The sequence below is a fragment of the Hemitrygon akajei genome, unplaced genomic scaffold, assembly GCF_048418815.1.
Source record: "Hemitrygon akajei unplaced genomic scaffold, sHemAka1.3 Scf000136, whole genome shotgun sequence".
Lineage (NCBI taxonomy): Eukaryota > Metazoa > Chordata > Chondrichthyes > Myliobatiformes > Dasyatidae > Hemitrygon > Hemitrygon akajei.
In genome coordinates this window covers 1,366,094-1,383,521 of record NW_027332022.1, presented here as the reverse complement: position 1 = coordinate 1,383,521, position 17,428 = coordinate 1,366,094, and the positions used below count along the sequence as shown (strand labels likewise).

Sequence of the window (17,428 nt, the reverse complement as noted above, 5' to 3'; positions counted from 1 at the left end):
CCAGAGCAGAAGCTCAGTCTGTCTAATATTTCCGCACAATTAAAATGAGGAATTTGTTTACTATCATCATGTACTGAACTTCCAATGAAAATCTTGCCTGACGTACCATCCGAACAGATCGATACATTGCAACAGTCCATTGAGCTGATATACGACAGAACAATCACTGTAACAAAGTATTATGGCTGCAGAGAAAGTGCAGTGCAGATAGACATATGGTGCAGAGTCACGTCGAGTTACATTGTGAGGCCTAGTCCATTTTATCATTCATTTGGCTTATAACCACAGACAGGAAGCCGTCCTTGAGCTTGTCATTACTAATAACTGCAGCTCTTCTTTTTTCTCACTTTCTCGTGGCACTAGACAGGGAATGTCCATTAAGCACTTTATTGTTTAATCTTGTATTGGAGCCCTCAGCTATAACACTAAGTGAAGCTAAAAATATTCATGGTATCTCTATGAATGGAACCATACATAAGATTTCTCTTTAAGCAGATGATCTTTTGGTTTTTATTTCAAATCTTGAGGAATCAATTCCTAATCCTTTGGAAACACTTAAAGATTTCGGTAAATTTTCAGGATATAAACTTAACTTGAGTAACAGTGAATTGTTTCCATTAAATGTCCTTGTTAGTATATATAATGATATTCCTTTTAGAATAGTTAATATATTTAGATATTTAGGTATTATTATTACTAAAAAATATAAAGATCTTTATAAAGCGAATATAGTTCCTTTAATGGACTCCATGAAACAACAATTTTCTAGATGGAATCCACTTACTTTTTCTTTAATAGGTCGTACTCATGCTGTGAAAATGATTTTACCTAGATTTTTATATATTTTCCAAAATATACCCATCTTTTTAACTAAAACAAATTTCGATCAAATTGACTCTCTTATTTCTTCCTTTATTTGGAATAATAAGAGACCAAGAATTAATAAGTATCATTTACAAAATTCTAAAAAAAGATGGTGGACTTGAACTTCCTAATTTAAGACTTTATAATTGGGCTGTGAATATTAGACAATTATATTTTTGGTTATATTGGCTTGATAAGAACCAAAAATCATTATGGGTTGAATTGGAATTAAAAGCTGTTAAACAATTTTATTTAACGTTAGTTTTAGGAGCTCCATTACGTTTACAGCTCTCTAAAATTCCAAATTTAAATATTTACCCGGTTATTAAACAATCCCTACGGATTTGGGTTCAGTTTCGTAATTTTTAAAAAAAAATTAAACAATTTACGTTGTATAGTTTTTATATCGAAACTTTCCATTTAAACCATCAAGAACTGACCCAATTTTTCTCCTATGGAAAAATAAAGGGATCCATTCTTTTACAGATTTATTTTGTAATGGTCGATTGATGACCTTTGAAGAGTTAATTAACAAATTTCCTCTCGCTCGTACACATTTTTTGCAATATGTTCAGGTGAAACATTTTTTACAACAATGTTTACCTAAGTTTCCATATTTACAAGAATCTGATTTGTTGGATACCATTTTGAAATTGAATCCCTTAGTGAAAGGTTCTATTAGCAGAATTTATAATTTATTTTTGTTACAAAAAAAGATTAAAGACTAAAGATTAAACAAGATTGGGAGAGAGAACTTAATATGACCCTTGTTAAAGAAGATTAGCTTCGAGTTTTGAAAAACGTAAATTCTTCTTCTGTATGTGCCAACCATTGTTTAATTCAATTTAAAACTGTTCACCATTATTATTTTATAAAGGAGAGACTATCTAAAATATTTCCTACTACAGACAAATGCTGTGATAATGTGAAACTGAAGTAGCTACTTTGTCACATATGTTCTGGTCATATTCTTCATTAAAATCGTTTTGAAAATCTTTATTTTCTGCAATTTCTAAAGCTCTGAAAATGAACTTACAACCTAATAGATTGACTGTTCTATTTGGAATAGCTCTACATCATATTCAGGATATTTCATCTTCAGATCAACATGTAATTCCATTTGTTACACTACTGACAAGAAGGGATATTTTATTAAAATGGAAAGATATTTCTTCCCCTACATTAATTGAATGGTTTTCTCAAGGAATGTTATGGCTTAGTTTGGAAAAAATAGAAGTAGAACTTTTGATACTCGATTCGATTTTGAGAGAAGATGGGGTTCTCTTGCCAAATATTATCACTTAATTTGAATTATGCTATATGGTTTCCGTCCAATTTTATTTTTTTATAAATATGAAATGACGGTTGATGATTCTTTTTTAAAAAATTTAGATGATGGTCAAACGTATTGCTCCGGAGGGTTCATTGCTAACGGATTTTCCCCTTTTTTTTTGGTTACTGGGTTTATTTCCGAGGTAGATGGGGTACTTTTTTCCCTTATTTTTCTATATATATATTTGGCATTTTTATATTTTACGATCAGTTTTTTTCAGCTTTATTAATTGTATACATATTAATCTATTGACGTTTTGAATCATTTTATAGCTGTAGAAGAGCATGTATCAATAAAAAAGATTCTAAAAATGAAAAATGAAACTGGCAAAACAATCACGAGACATATGGTGCAGAGTCATGTCGAGTTACATTGCGAGGCCGAGTACATTTTATCATTCATTTGTCTTATAAACACAGACAGGAATCCCTCCTTGAGCCTGGTGTTACGCGCTTTAAGGCTTTTGTATCTCTTCCCCGATGGGGGAGCGGGTTTGCAGCGAGAATGTCCAGGTTATGAGGTTCTTTGAGTACATGGCCTGCTTTTCCGAGGCAGGGGAAGTGTAGGAAGAGTCCATGGAGGGGAGGCTTGTTTCTCTGATGTTCTCTGCAGTTCCTTGCAGTCATGGGCAGAGCAGTAGCCATACGAAGGCGTGAAGTATCGACAAGAAGCTCAGAGACCTCGGCCTTCAACCTGCCTTGTGTAGCTGGATCCTGGACTTCCTGTCAGATAGCCTGCAGGTGGTAAGAGTGGGCTCCCTCGCCTCTGTCTCTCTGATCCTCAGCACACATACCCCACAGGGTTGTCTCCTTGGCCCCCTCCTTTACTCCCTGTGCACCCAGGACTTGTGTCGCCACCCACAGCTCCAATCTGTTAATTAAATTTGCTGACGACACAACATTGATTGGCCTAATCTCAAATAATAACGAGTCAGCCGACAGAGAAGAAGTCATCACCCCGACACAGTGGTGTCAAGAAAACAACCTCTCCCTCATTGTGATAAAACCAATGGAGCTGGTTGTGGATTACAGGAGGAATGGAGACAGGGAGCAAATTCAACATTTCCAAGACTGTTATTGACACAAAATGCACATTTTAATATTGATCATGACACAATGTATTTTATATATTGTTAATGACATAAAACATATTTACAGATTGTTACTGACAGAGAATCGTATAATTTGTGTTCCGTGTGTTATCTGAATGTACTTGCCTGTGATGCTGCCACAAGTCAGTGTTTCTCTGTACCTGTACCTTCCGATAATTGTGTACTTGACAATAAATTCAACAGGACCTGAGAAATCTCAGTGAGATTTGATTAGTGATGATCATCTCGGCAGCTCGGTAGGTGGAATGTATGAGACAGTACACTGTTAAATGCAAAACCCTGAACAGTGTCGATAATCAGAGGGATCTTAGACTCCAGGTTCATCGCTTCCTGAAAGAGACTGCACAGATTGATCAGGTGGTTAAGAAGACAAATGACATGGTTGTCTTTATTAGTTGAAGCATTGAGTTCAAAAGTCGGGAAGTTGTGTTGCGGCTGTTACGAGCCTGCGGTCGTACTGTGACTGTTTCTTTAAGAGCGCCGGCGTGAGGAGGCGGGACTATGACGTCAGTCACAGGCTGACAGCGCTGACTGTGGACTGAACCATAAGAGAGAGAGAGCGATCTGCAGACAGGCAGTCGGCCAGTCTAAAGAGAGAGAGAGAGACTGGAAAAGCTGATAGCTTCAGTTAGTCGCAGCTGAGGCTTGGAACTCTCCTATGCCCACAAGAGTGGGTTGATCATCGGTAGACTGAACCACAACGAATGTGTGTGGCTGTCACTTCGTATAATCCATAGGAGTGGATTTTGGAATATCTTGTGTTAACCCTTGCCTGGGTATGTTGTGTGGTAACCCCTGGAAAACGGTATTCCTTTGACAGGTCACTTTCGCTGATAACTCGTCTGTGGACGGATTCAACGGATAAGAACGTCGTCGGAGGTTATTTTGAAGTAACGGCCTTTTCTCTACGTTTCACCCTGGATTACAAATATCTCTCTCCCATCATTTATTCCGTGGATTACTGAACTTTCCTACTTCACCATCTCAAGACTCTAAGTTTTGTTCCCTCAGGCTCGATAGTCTGGGAATTATATTTACACATATATACACATAACACTGTTAACTTTCCTTTATTTCATTAAGTTACTACATCATAAGTAGATACTAATGAAGAGAGTAGTTTTAACATCAAAGTCAGACTCCACTGTGAACTATATTTCTGCTGTTTCGTTTCTAAAACGCTACAGTTCGTAACACAGTTTAATAAAACTAGTTAGACCACATTTGGAGGGTTTCATACAGTTCTGGTCGCCCCCATTCTCGGAAGGATGTCGGGGCTTTGGACAGGGCGCAGAAGAGGTTTACCAGGACCCTGCCTGGATTAGAGGGCATGAGCTATAACGAGAGGCTGGACAAACTTGTGTTGTTTTCTCCAGAGCGGCGCAGGCTGGGGTGAGACTTGATGGACGTTTATAAGATTACAAGAGGAATAGATAGAATGGACAGACGATATATTTTTCCTGGGGGTTGAAATGTCTAATACATTTAAGGTGAGAGGAGATGTGAGCGGCAAGTTTGCTTCTTTCCACAGAGTGGTTGGTAGCTGGTTCTCCGTCTGGGGTGGGAGACCCTCCACCGTCACCTGATCCCGTTTCCTGTTCACGTTTTTCCGCAGATCTGCAGCATCTGCGGGTCACTGCTCTACGTGTACGTGTAGCTTCATCTTTCCCCGTTCAGACAAGGCAGTGAGATCCGGATCTGTCACGTTTTCTCGTTGTGGTGCACAATATGTTTTTTTCTGCAATATTTTCAGCATGTTTCATTCCACTGTTTTTACCTGCTGAAGTGCAGCCAATGTTTCTGGGTGTCTGACCCATTTATGTGAGAATTTAGCCTTTTCTATTTCTCTGCGCTTTTCATAAATGTCTACAGTTCAGTTAAGCTTCACTCCAAAATTTCCAAAGCAACAACCCGGTCAGTCAAATAGTTCCACACAATTAAAATAGTTTATTACAACTTTTTTTTCATTTTGTACTATTTATATAATTTAACTATTTAATATGTATATTCTTATTTTAAATCACAATTGTTAAAATCTATTGTTATGAATTAGGTTCTACTGCTGCCGCAGGGACAACGAACTTCATGACATATGCCGGTGCTATTAAACCTGATTCTGATATTGATATGTGAGACCCACCACCGGTCACCTGATCCCAGTTACCGCAGATCGTAATGTGAGATTGAAGCATTTTCCATATATTTGTATTCCACAGAAATGACAACAGTTAAGTTTCCTTCTGAGGTTCCAGAGCAGAAGCTCAGTCTGTCTAATATTTCCACACAATTAAAGTGGGGAATTTGTTTATTCTCATCATGTACTGAGCTACAGTGAAAATCTTGTCTGACGTACCATCCACACAGATAGATACATTACAACAGTACATTGAGCTGATATACGACAGAGCAATCACTGTAACAAAGCATTATGGCTACAGAGAAAGTGCAGTGCAGATAGACATATGGTGCAGGGTCACGTCGAGTTACATTGTGAGGCCGAGTCCATTTTATCATTCATTTTGCTTATAAACACAGACAGGAAGCCGCCCTTGAGCTTGTCATTACTAATAACTGCAGCTCTTTTTTTTCTCACTTTCTCGTGGCACTGGACAGGGATGTCCTTTAAGCCCTTTATTATTTAATCTTGTATTGGAACCTTTAGCTATAACACTACGTGAAGCTAAAAATATTCTTGGTATCTCTATGAATGGAACCATACATAAGATTTCTCTTTATGCAGATGATCTTTTGGTTTTTATTTCAAATTTTGAGGAATCAATTCCTAATCTTTTGGAAACACTTAAATATTTCGCTAAATTTTCTGGATATAAACAACTTGAAAAAAGTGAATTGTTTCCATTAAATGTCCCTGTTAGTATATATAATGATATTCCTTTTAGAACTGTTAATACATTTAATGTCATTCAATGTCTGTAGTGAGATGCTGAAGATGTTCTATAGGTCAGTTGTGGAGAGCGCCCTCTTCTTTGTGGTGGCGTGTTGGGGAGGAAGCATTAAGAAGAGGGACGCCTCACGTCTTAATAAGCTGGTAAGGAAGGCGGGCTCTGTCGTGGGCAAAGTAATGGAGAGTTTAACATCGGTAGCTGAGCGAAGGGCGCTGAGTAGGCTACGGTCAATTATGGAAAACCCTGAACATCCTCTACATAGCACCATCCAGAGACAGAGAAGCAGTTTCAGCGACAGGTTACTATCGATGCAATGCTCCTCAGACAGGATGAAGAGGTCAATACTCCCCAATGCCATTAGGCTTTACAATTCAACCGCCAGGACTTAAGAACTTTTTTAAAGCTATTATTAATGCTTTTTGAGATAGTGATTTAGATGCATATCATATTTTTACTGAGTTAAGTATTGTATGTAATTAGTTTTGCTACAACAAGTGTATGGGACATTGGAAAAAAGGTTGAATTTCCCCATGGGGATGAATAAAGTATCTATCTATCTATCTATCTATCTATCTATCTATCTATCTATCTATCTATCTATCTATCTATCTATCTATCTATCTATTTATCTATCTATCTATCTATCTATCTATCTATCTATCTATCTATCTATCTATCTATCTATCTATCTATCTATCTATCTATCTATCTATCTAGATATTTAGGTGTAACACTTACCCACAAAGGCTGGTATATGTCTAGTGGAAAAGGAGATCCAGCCACACAACAACCCACCTCCCGTACACGCAGGTGCTGTGAGAATCGCGTTTATGCCTCGCGGCCGCCAACAGTATCAAACCCACAACAAATACCGGTATGAAATACACTTTAAAGAGTTTACTAAGATTAAAAGAGTATTAGGCAATACAATATACATATATACAAGAAAAAACAAAAGGCGCCAACTTATCAAAGTTCAGTCAGTTTAGTGCACTTGGTGGAGCTCATCCAGCGAACCATTTGACTCCTCGTCGCTTGCCCTCCAGAATTCCGCGTTTTCCACTTCGGACTCCCCGGTGGTCGTCCGAGCGCACGTCCTCCTTCCTCGGCATCTCCCTCCCGACTCCCCTCACTCCCAAGCCCGCGCAACCCTTCCCCCAAGTTCCCAGCCTCACAAAACACAATAACATTCCCCATTGATTAACAAATGAATACAATTACCATATCAGCCATTCTAAAGCGAAACAACGGCGAGAAAAACATTTAACAGACAAAGAAACATTCCTACTCGTAATAAACCAAAGAAGCCCTTTTTAGTAACATACACAGGACATTGTACATAGGTATTATAATTACTAAAAAATATAAAGATCTCTATAAAGCGAATATAGTTCCTATAATGGACTCCATGAAACAACAATTTTCTCGATGGAATCCACTTACTTTTTCTTTAATAGGTCGTATTCATGCTGTGAAAATGATTTTACCTAGATTTTTATATATTTTCCAAAATATACATATCTTTTTAACTAAAAAAAATTCGATCAAATTGACTCTCTTATTTCTACCTTTATTTGGAACAATAAGAGTCCAAGAATTAATAAGTATCATTTACAAAAATCTGAAAAAGATGTTGGACATGCACTTCCTAATTTCAGCCTGTATTATTGGGCTGTGAATATTAGACAATTATGTTTTTGGTTATATTGGCTTGATAAGAACCAAAAATCATTATGTGTTGATTTGGAATTAAAATCTGTTAAACAATTTTATTTAACTTCAATTTTAGGAGCTCCATTACCTTTACAGCTCTCTAAAATTCCAAATTTTAATCTTTACCCGGTTATTAAACAATCCCTACGGATTTGGGTTCAGTTTCCTTTTTAAAAAAAAAATTTAAACAATTTAAGATGACTAGTTTTTTACATCGAAACTTCTCATTTAAACCTTCAACAACTGACCCCATTTTTCTCCTATGGAAAAATAAAGGGATCCATTCTTTTACAGATTTATTTTGTGATGGTCCATTATGATCTTTGAAGAGTTAATTAACAAATTTTCTCTCGCTCATACACTTTTTTTTGCAATGTGTTCAGGTTAGACATTTTTTACAATATTTACCTAAGTTTCCATATTTACAAGAATCTGATTTTTTGGATACCATTTTGAAATTGAATCCCTTAGTGAAAGGTTCCATTGGCAGCATTTATCATTTGTTTTTGTTACAAAACGAGAACCTATCACTAAAGATTAAACAAGATTGGGAGAGAGAACTTAATATGACCTTTGTTAATGAAGATTGGCTTCGAGTTTTGAAAAACGTAAATTCTTCTTCTGTATGTGCCAACCATTGTTTAATTCAATTTAAAACTGTTCACCATTATTATTTAACAAAGGGGAGACTATCTAAAATATTTCCTAGTATAGACAAATGCTGTGATAGATGTAAAACTGAAGTAGCTACTTTGTCACATATGTTCTGGTCATGTTCTTCATTCAACCAAAGGAGTTGAATGACTTCAGACCTGTTGCCTTGACGTCGCACGTGATGAAGACCATGGAGCGGCTGATAATACAGAATCTGAGGCCACAAACCAGGCACGCCCAGGATCCTCTTCAGTTTGCGTATAAGGAGAAGGTGGGAGTGGAGGATGCTATCATGTATTTGCTGCACAAATCACTCTCTCACCTAGATGGGGCCAGTTGTGCTGTGAGGATTACATTCCTTGACTTCTCTAGTGCCTTTAAAACCATCCAGCCCAAGATCTTAAGGCACAAACTAACGGAGATGGGAGTAGACTCTCACATGGTGGATTGGATAGTGGACTACTTGACAGATAGACCTCAGTATGTGCGGTTGGGAGACTGTAGGTCTGACACGGTGGTCAGCAGCACAGGAGCGCCGCAGGGAACCGTACTCTCTCCGGTCCTGTTCACCCTGTACACATCAGACTTCCAATATAACTCGGAGTCCTGCCATGTGCAGAAGTTTGCTGATGACACGGCCATAGTGGGGTGTGTCAGGAATGGACAGGAGGAGGAGTATAGGAAACTGATACAGGACTTTGTGATATGGTGCAACTCAAACTACCTGCGTCTCAATATCACCAAGACCAAGGAGATGGTGGTGGACTTTAGGAGATCTAGGCCTCATATGGAGCAAGTGATCATTAATGGAGAATGTGTGGAGCAGGTTAAGACCTACAAGTATCTGGGAGTACAGTTAGACGAGAAGCTAGACTGGACTGCCAACACAGATGCCTTGTGCAGGAAGGCACAGAGTCGACTGTACTTCCTTAGAATGTTGGCGTCATTCAATGTCTGTAGTGAGATGCTGAAGATGTTCTATAGGTCAGTTGTGGAGAGTGCCCTCTTCTTTGTGGTGGCGTGTGGGGAGGAAGCATTAAGAAGAGGGGCGCCTCACGTCTTAATAAGCTGGTAAGGAAGGCGGGCTCTGTCGTGGGCAAAGTACTGGAGAGTTTAACATCGGTAGCTGAGCGAAGGGCGCTGAGTAGGCTACGGTCAATTATGGAAAACTCTGAACATCCTCTACATAGCACCATCCAGAGACAGAGAAGCAGTTTCAGCGACAGGTTACTATCGATGCAATGCTCCTCTGACAGGATGAAGAGGTCAATACTCCCCAATGCCATTAGGCTTTACAATTCAACCGCTAGGACTTAAGAACTTTTTAAAAGCTATTATTAATGCTGTTTGAGATAGTGATTTAGATGCATATCATATTTTTTTACTGAGTTAAGTATTGTATGTTATTAGTTTTGCTACAACAAGTGTATGGGACATTGGAAAAAAAGTTGCATTTCCCCATGGGGATGAATAAAGTATCTATCTATCTATATATCTATCTATCTAAAATCGTTTTGGAAATCTTTATTTTCTACAAGTTCTAAAGCTCTGAAAATTAATTTACAACCAAATAGATTGACTGTTCTATTTGGAATAGCTCCACATCATATTCAGGGTATTTCATCTTCAGATCAACATGTAATTGCATTTGTTACACTACTGACAAGAAGGGCTATTTTATTAAAATGGAAAGATATTTCTTCCCCTACATTAATTGAATGGTTTTCTCAAGGAATGTTATGTCTTAGTTTGGAAAAAATAGAAGTAGAACTTTTGATCCTCGATTCGATTTTGAGAGAAGATGGGGTTCTTTTGCCAAATATTATCATTTAATTTGAATTATGCTATATGGTTTCTGTCCAATTTTATATTTTTATAATTATGAAATGGCGGTTGATGATTCTTTTTAAAAAAAAAATTAGATGATGGTCAAACGTATTGCTCCGGAGGGTTCATTCCTAATGGATTTTTTTCCCTTTTTTGTGGTTAGTGGGTTTCTTTCCGAGTTAGATGGGGTACTTCTTTCCCTTATTGTTCTATATATAGATTTTTCCATTTTTATATTTTACGATTTTTTCAGCTTTATTAATTGTATACATATTAATCTATTGACGTTTTGTATCATTTTATAGCTGTAGAAGATTATGTATCAATAAAAAAGATTCTAAAAATGAAAAATGAAACTGGCAAAACAATCACTAGACATATGGTGCAGAGTCACGTCGAGTTACACTGTGAGGCCGAGTACATTTTATCATTCATTTGGCTTATAACCACAGACAGGAAGCCGTCCTTGAGCCGGGTGGTTCGCGCTTTAAGGCTTTTGTATCTCTTCCCCGATGGGGGAGCGGGTTTGCAGGGAGAATGTTCAGGTTGTGAGGGTCTTTGAGTACATGGCCTGCTTTTCCGAGGCAGGGGAAGTGCAGGAAGAGTCCATTGAGCGGAGGCTTGTTTCTCTGATGTTCTCTGCAGTTCCTTGCAGTCATGGGCAGAGCAGTAGCCATACGAAGGCGTGAAGTATCGACAAGAAGCTCAGAGACCTCGGCCTTCACCCTGCCTTGTGTAGCTGGATCCTGGACTTCCTGTCAGATAGCCTGCAGGTGGTAAGAGTGGGCTCCCTCACCTCTGTCTCTCTGACCCTCAGCACACATACCCCACAGGGGTGTCTCTTTGCCCTCTCCTTTACTCCCTGTGCACCCATGACTTGTGTCGCCACCCACAGCTCCAATCTGTTAATTAAATTTGCTGACGACACTACATTGATTGGCCTAATCTCAAATAATAACGAGGCAGCCTGCAGAGAAAAAGTCATCACCCCGACACAGAGGTGTCAAGAAAACAACCTCTCCCTCATTGTGACAAAAACAAAGGAGCTGGTTGTGGATTACAGGAGGAATGGAGACAGGGACCAAATTCAACATTTCCAACTCTGGTATTGACACAAAATGCACATTTTAATATTGATCATGACACAATGTATTTTATAGATTGTTACTGACAGAGAATCGTACAATTTGTGTTCCGTGTGTTATCTGAATGTACTTGCCTGTGATGCTGCCACAAGTCAGTGTTTCTCTGTACCTGTACCTTCCCGTAATTGTGCACTTGGCAATAAATTCAACAGGACCTGAGAAATCTCAGTGAGATTTGATTAGTGATGATCATCTTGACAGCTCGGTAGGTCGAATGTATGAGACAGTACACTGTTAAATGCAAAACCCTGAACAGTGTCGATGATCAGAGGGATCTTAGACTCCAAGTTCATCGCTCCCTGAAAGAGACTGCACAGATTGACCGGGTGGTTAAGAAGGCAAATGGCATGGTTATCTTTATTAGTTGAAACATTGAGTTCAAAAGTCGGGAAGTTGTGTTGCGGCTGTTACGAGCCTGCGGTCGTACTGTGACTGTTTCTTTAAGAGCGCCGGCGTGAGGAGGCGGGACTATGACGTCAGTCACAGGCTGACAGCGCCTACTGTGGACTGAACCATAAGAGAGAGAGAGAGCGATCTGCAGACAGGCAGTCGGCCAGTCTAAAGAGAGAGAGAGAGACTGGAAAAGCTGATAGCTTCAGTTAGTCGCAGCTGAGGCTTGGAACTCTCCTACGCCAACAAGAGTGGGTTGATCATCGGTACACGGAACCACAACGAATGTGTGTGGCTGCCACTTCGTATAATCCATAGGAGTTGATTTTGGAATGTCTTGTGTTAACCCTTGCCTGGGTATGTTGTGTGGCATCGCCTGGAAGACGAACTCGTATGTGGACGGATTCAACGAATAAGAACTTCGTCGACGGTTATTTTGAAGTAACGGCCTTTTCTCTACGTTTCACCCTGGATTACAAATATCTCTCTCCCATCATTTATTCCGTGGATTACTGAACTTTCCTACCTTACCATCTCAAGACTCTGAGCTTTGCTCCCTCAGGCTCGATAGTCTGGGAGTTACATTTACACATATATACAAATAACTCTGTTAACTTTCCTTTAGTTTGTTAAGTTACTATAATAAAGTGAGTGGTTTTAACATCAAAACCAGACTCCAGTGTGAACTCTATTGCTGCTGGTTCGTTTCTAAAACGTTTCAGTTCGTAACACAGTTTTATAAAACTAGTTAGACCACATCTGGAGTGTTTCATACAGTTCTGGTTGCCCCCATTCTCGGAAGGATGTCGGGGCTTTGGACAGGGCGCAGAAGAGGTTTACCAGGACACTGCCTGGATTAGAGGGCATGAGCAATAACGAGAGGCTGGACAAACTTGTGTTGTTTTCTCCAGAGCGGCGCAGGCTGGGGTGGGACTGGCTGGACGTTTATAAGATGAGGAGAGGAATAGATAGACTGGACAGACGATATATTTTTCCTGGGGGTTGAAATGTCTAATACATTTAAGGTGAGAGGAGATCTGAGCGGCAAGTTTGCTTCTTTCCACAGAGTAGTGGGCAGCTGGAGTCACTGCCTGGGGTGGGAGACCCTCCACCGTCACGTGATCTCATTTCCTGTTCACGTTGTTCCGCAGATCCGCAGCTCGACGTGTAAGAGTGTGCTCCCTCACCTCTGTCTCTCTCACCTTCAGCACAGATACCCCACAGGGGTGTCTCCTTGACCCCTCGTTTACTCCCTGTATTCCCATGACTTTTGTCGCCACCCACAGCTCCAATCTGCTAATTAAATTTGCTGACGACACTAAACTGACTGTCCTAATTTTAAATAATAACGAGGCAGCCGACAAAGAAGAAGTCATCACCCCGACACAGTGGTGTCAAGAAAACAACCTCTCCCTCATTGTGACAAAAACACAGGAGCTGGTTGTGGATTACAGGAGGAATGGAGACAGGGACCAAATTCAACATTTCCAAGTCTGTTATCGACACAAATACACATTTTAATATTGATCATGACACAACGTATTTTATACATTGTTAATGACATAAAACATATTTACAGATTATTACTGACAGAGAATCGTATAATTTGTGTTCCGTTTGTTATCTGAATGTACTTGCCTGTGATGCTGCCACAAGTCAGTGTTTCTCTGTACCTGTACCTTCCCGTTCTTGTGCACTTGGCAATAAATTCAACGGGACGTGAGAAATCTCAGTGAATTTGATTAGTGATGATCATCTTGGCAGTTCGGCCCACCTGGACAAAAACGACACGTACGTTCGGATGCTGTTCATAGACTTCAGTTCAGCATTCGACACAATCATCCCTCAGAAACTGACTGGAAAGCTGAATTTACTGGGCCTGAACACCTCCCGCTGCAACTGGATCCTAGACTTCCTGGTTGGGAGACCTCAGTCAGTCCGGATCGGGATCAGCATCTCCAACACCACCACACTGAGCACGGGTGCTCCCCAGGGCTGTGTGCTCAGTCCACTGCTCTTCACTCTGCTGACCCACGACTCTGCTGCAACACACAGCTCGAACCACATCATCAAGTTCGCTGAGATACGACCGTGGTGGGTCTCATCAGCAAGAACGACGAGTCAGCTTACAGAGAGGAGGTGCAGCGGCTAACGGACTGGTGCAGAGCCAACAACCTGTCTCTTAATGTGAACAAAACAAAAGAGATGGTTGTTGACTTCAGGAGGGCACGGAGCGACCACTCCCCGCTGAACATCGACGGCTCCTCGGTAGAGATCGTTAAGAGCACCAAATTTATTGGTGTTCACCTGGCAGAGAATCTCACCTGGTCCCTCAACAGCAGCTCCATAGCAAAGAAAGCCCAGCAGCGTCTCTACTTTCTGGAAAGGCTGAGGAAAGTCCATCTCCGACCCCCCATCCTCATCACATTCTACAGTGGCTGTATTGAGAGCATCCTGAGCAGCTGCATCACTGCCTGGTACGGAAATTGCACCATCTCGGATCGCAAGACCCTGCAGCGGATAGTGATGTCAGCTGAGAAGATCATCGGGGCCTCTCTTCCCGCCATCACGGACATTTACCCTACACACGGCATCCGCAGAGCAAACAGCATCATGAAGGACCCCACGCACCCCTCATACAATCACTTCTCCCTCCTGCCGTCTGGGAAAAGGCACTGAAGCATTCGGGCTCTCACAACCAGACGATGTAACAGTTTCTTCCCGCAAGCTATCGGACTCCTCAATACCCAGAGCCTGGACAGTCACCTTACTGCCCTATTGTCCTGTTTATTATTTATTGTAATGTCTGCACTGTTTTGTGCACTTTATGCAGTCCTGGGTAGGTCTGTGGTCTGGTGTAGTTTTTTTTCTTTTCTGTGTTATTTTTTATGTGGTTCAGTCCAGTTTTTGTACTGTGTCATGTAACACCATGGTCCTGAAAAACACGTTGTCTCATTTTTACTGTGTACTGTACCAGCAGTTGTGGTCGAAATGACAATAAAAGTGACTTGACTTGAATCGGCAGCATCTGCGGGTTTGTCTCCGAGGCCCCGCCCACGCTCTGATGACGCATTAAGCACACTGCGCATGCTCACATTCCCGGGCTGGGCAGTGATTTTTTTTCTTTGTGTTGAAGCGAGTCCGGAGCGGCGGATCTACGGGATCCGGATCGGGAGAGGGTCCTCGCCCCCTCGGGCGGGGAGCCGGGAGGTCGGATCATTCTCTGCGGAGCGGGACCGACAAGATCCATGCCGTGAGTATTGAGTCCGGTCCCGACCGATGCTGGGCAGTGAGTCCCGTTAACTTCCCCGAACTCGCGGTCTCACCCCGCTTCCTGGACAAAACCTACCGGGGTCGGTCCGGATTGTGAGACCTTCACATCGAACCTGGGAATACTTTCTATGGTGTGTTGATAAAAGTTGTTTCGGGGAGAAGGGTAAATGCCAAAGTTCCTGTTGTTCTGTCTTTGTCATTTTAGTACATAGTAGTATGCACTGTTAATTCAGTGTCTGTGCATTGCTGGAGGGTCGTCAGTGATTGTCTTTGATCCCTTCTCCCACCCGTTCCATCTGCTTAATCCCTGCCCATCTTGTTCAACCTCTGTCCGGCCTGCATCCCACCACCTCGATGATAAATATCGACAATCTCTCTTTTACCGTTGCCTTCATTGTGAAGTCTTTTGTCTCACGGAGTTATTTCTGAAATCGGTGTTTGTTACCTGGAACTACCAGAGGATTTATTTAATACAAAATGAGGAAGGATAAAGACAGTCTCTACAATTTTAGTTTGAAAGTTACCAAATGGCCGCTGTGTTAATCTTTGTCAGACAGAAACTCCCAGTGTTTACAGTTGAGTCTGATATTTCCTGTTTTGGTCATGTTTGGAGAGGCAATTTTCCTGTTGCCAGGAGCAGCCGCAGGATCTGCAGGGAGTGGTGCACATTTTTATCGCTCTCCGGTCACTTCCCCTCATTGAGAGTTAGTGGCCTCGGGAGCAGATGGAACAGACTGATAGTGGGGTGGGGAGGATGTTGTGAGCATTCACTGTGTCGACTGTATTAACCCTGTGTTGGAATGCAGAGAAAACTAATGAATGTGGGACTTAAATTTGTGCAACTTTGTTCAGGCCGTCACAAACATCTGGTAATCAGTCAATAGTTGTGCATCATTTAAAGTAAAAAGAGAAAATGCTGGAACCGTTCATCAGATTGGGCAGCAACAGTTCTGATACTGAGTCTTCCACAGTTTCTCTTTCCACAGATCCAATCTGATGTACCGAGTTTCCAGCATTTAATTTCAATTTGAAATGAAAAGCCTGTTATTCCTGTTAGCCTACAGGAAATGTGACGGCCAATTGTGCTGGGCAAAATCTCATTTAACAATCGGACAATGATAAAGTGATTTCAGTTTAGCTGCTGCAGACAACGTGAAACGTATCCCTGCCTGCTGGTGACCCACGCCCAGTTTTCCAGCCCAATATCTGCTCCAGTCAGAGGTTTATCAGGTTCCCATTCTGCCACAGGTTGATGTAGGAGTGTTAATTTTTGAACTCTGAATGGCCGGGACACTGCAGCATGTTACCGGCAGCAAGGGAGTCCTGGGAAAATTGGTGCTTGAACTGTAATCCTGGGGTGTAGACTCCGGGAATATGGATCTGTCAGTATTTAGGATTTGAACAGGTCAGTACTTCTGTAGCTGGGTCTGAATGTTCCTCCTTCCACAGTGAATCAGAAGTCTCGGCTTGCTGGACATTGGTTGTGGGGGAATCCCTGATGTGGGGACGATGAGCGAGGATTCTGGGGTCGGTAAGTGTCACGTTCAGCTGTGCGACCCTATCACAGAATTTGACTAAGTTAAAGTGGATCTGGGGATCGAGCTGCTTGGGCTTATGAGGTGTTGAGAGAGTGTTTCTGGTCTGGTCTCAGTTGTTTGGAAATACTTCAGTTGTGGCATAACTCGAGTTTTATGAAGTTGCAACATAACATCCTGAATTTTGAATGCAATATCTTGACTTATTAAGGATCAGTTGAGGGTGGGTTGGTGCTCGTTTAAGTAAACCTACCGAATACTGAAAAGCCTGGATACAGTGGACATGGAGAGGATGTTTCCATTAGATGGAGAGTTTGCGATCTGAGAGATCTGGGCCTGTTTCTGTTCCAGTTCTCTGTGTATTTAATGAGAAGGAAAAACCAGACCCTACTTGGGTCTGAAGAACCAGTGCTTGGAGCCCAGTTTTTCTGAAACTGTGTCAACAATTTGGCTGAGGGACTAAATTCAACATTTCCAAGGCTGCTTTGAAAAAAAACGTAATTTTATACATTGTTAATGACACAAAATGTATATTTATGACTATTGACACAACATATTGTTAATGACATAAAACATTTTCTGTATTGTTACTGACAGAGAATTGTATAATTTGTGTTCTGTGTGTTATCTGAATGTACTTGCCTGTGATGCTGCCACAAGTCAGTGTTTCTCTGTAC

General features: G+C 41.1%; 2 protein-coding genes across 3 annotated transcripts in view; one reads left to right on the top strand and one right to left on the bottom strand.

Moving 5' to 3' along the window:
* The window catches only part of LOC140723794 (uncharacterized), an 88,888-nt gene extending 73,695 nt beyond the window's left edge, over nt 1-15,193 (bottom strand). Inside the window, 1 exon segment of the mRNA XM_073038327.1 lies at nt 15,103-15,193. Coding sequence (XP_072894428.1) covers nt 15,103-15,193 — 91 coding nt within the window.
* The window catches only part of LOC140723795 (NACHT, LRR and PYD domains-containing protein 3-like), a 50,019-nt gene continuing 47,646 nt past the window's right edge, over nt 15,056-17,428 (top strand). The window contains exons 1-2 of one of the 2 annotated variants that reach the window (XM_073038330.1): nt 15,056-15,196; nt 16,666-16,747. Coding sequence is in view for 1 of the 2 variants with exons in the window: in XM_073038328.1 (XP_072894429.1) it covers nt 15,192-15,196 (5 nt within the window). In the remaining variant the exon portion in view is untranslated. The remainder of the gene's footprint in view (nt 15,197-16,665; nt 16,748-17,428) is intronic. The other variant, XM_073038328.1, reaches the window with a different exon arrangement.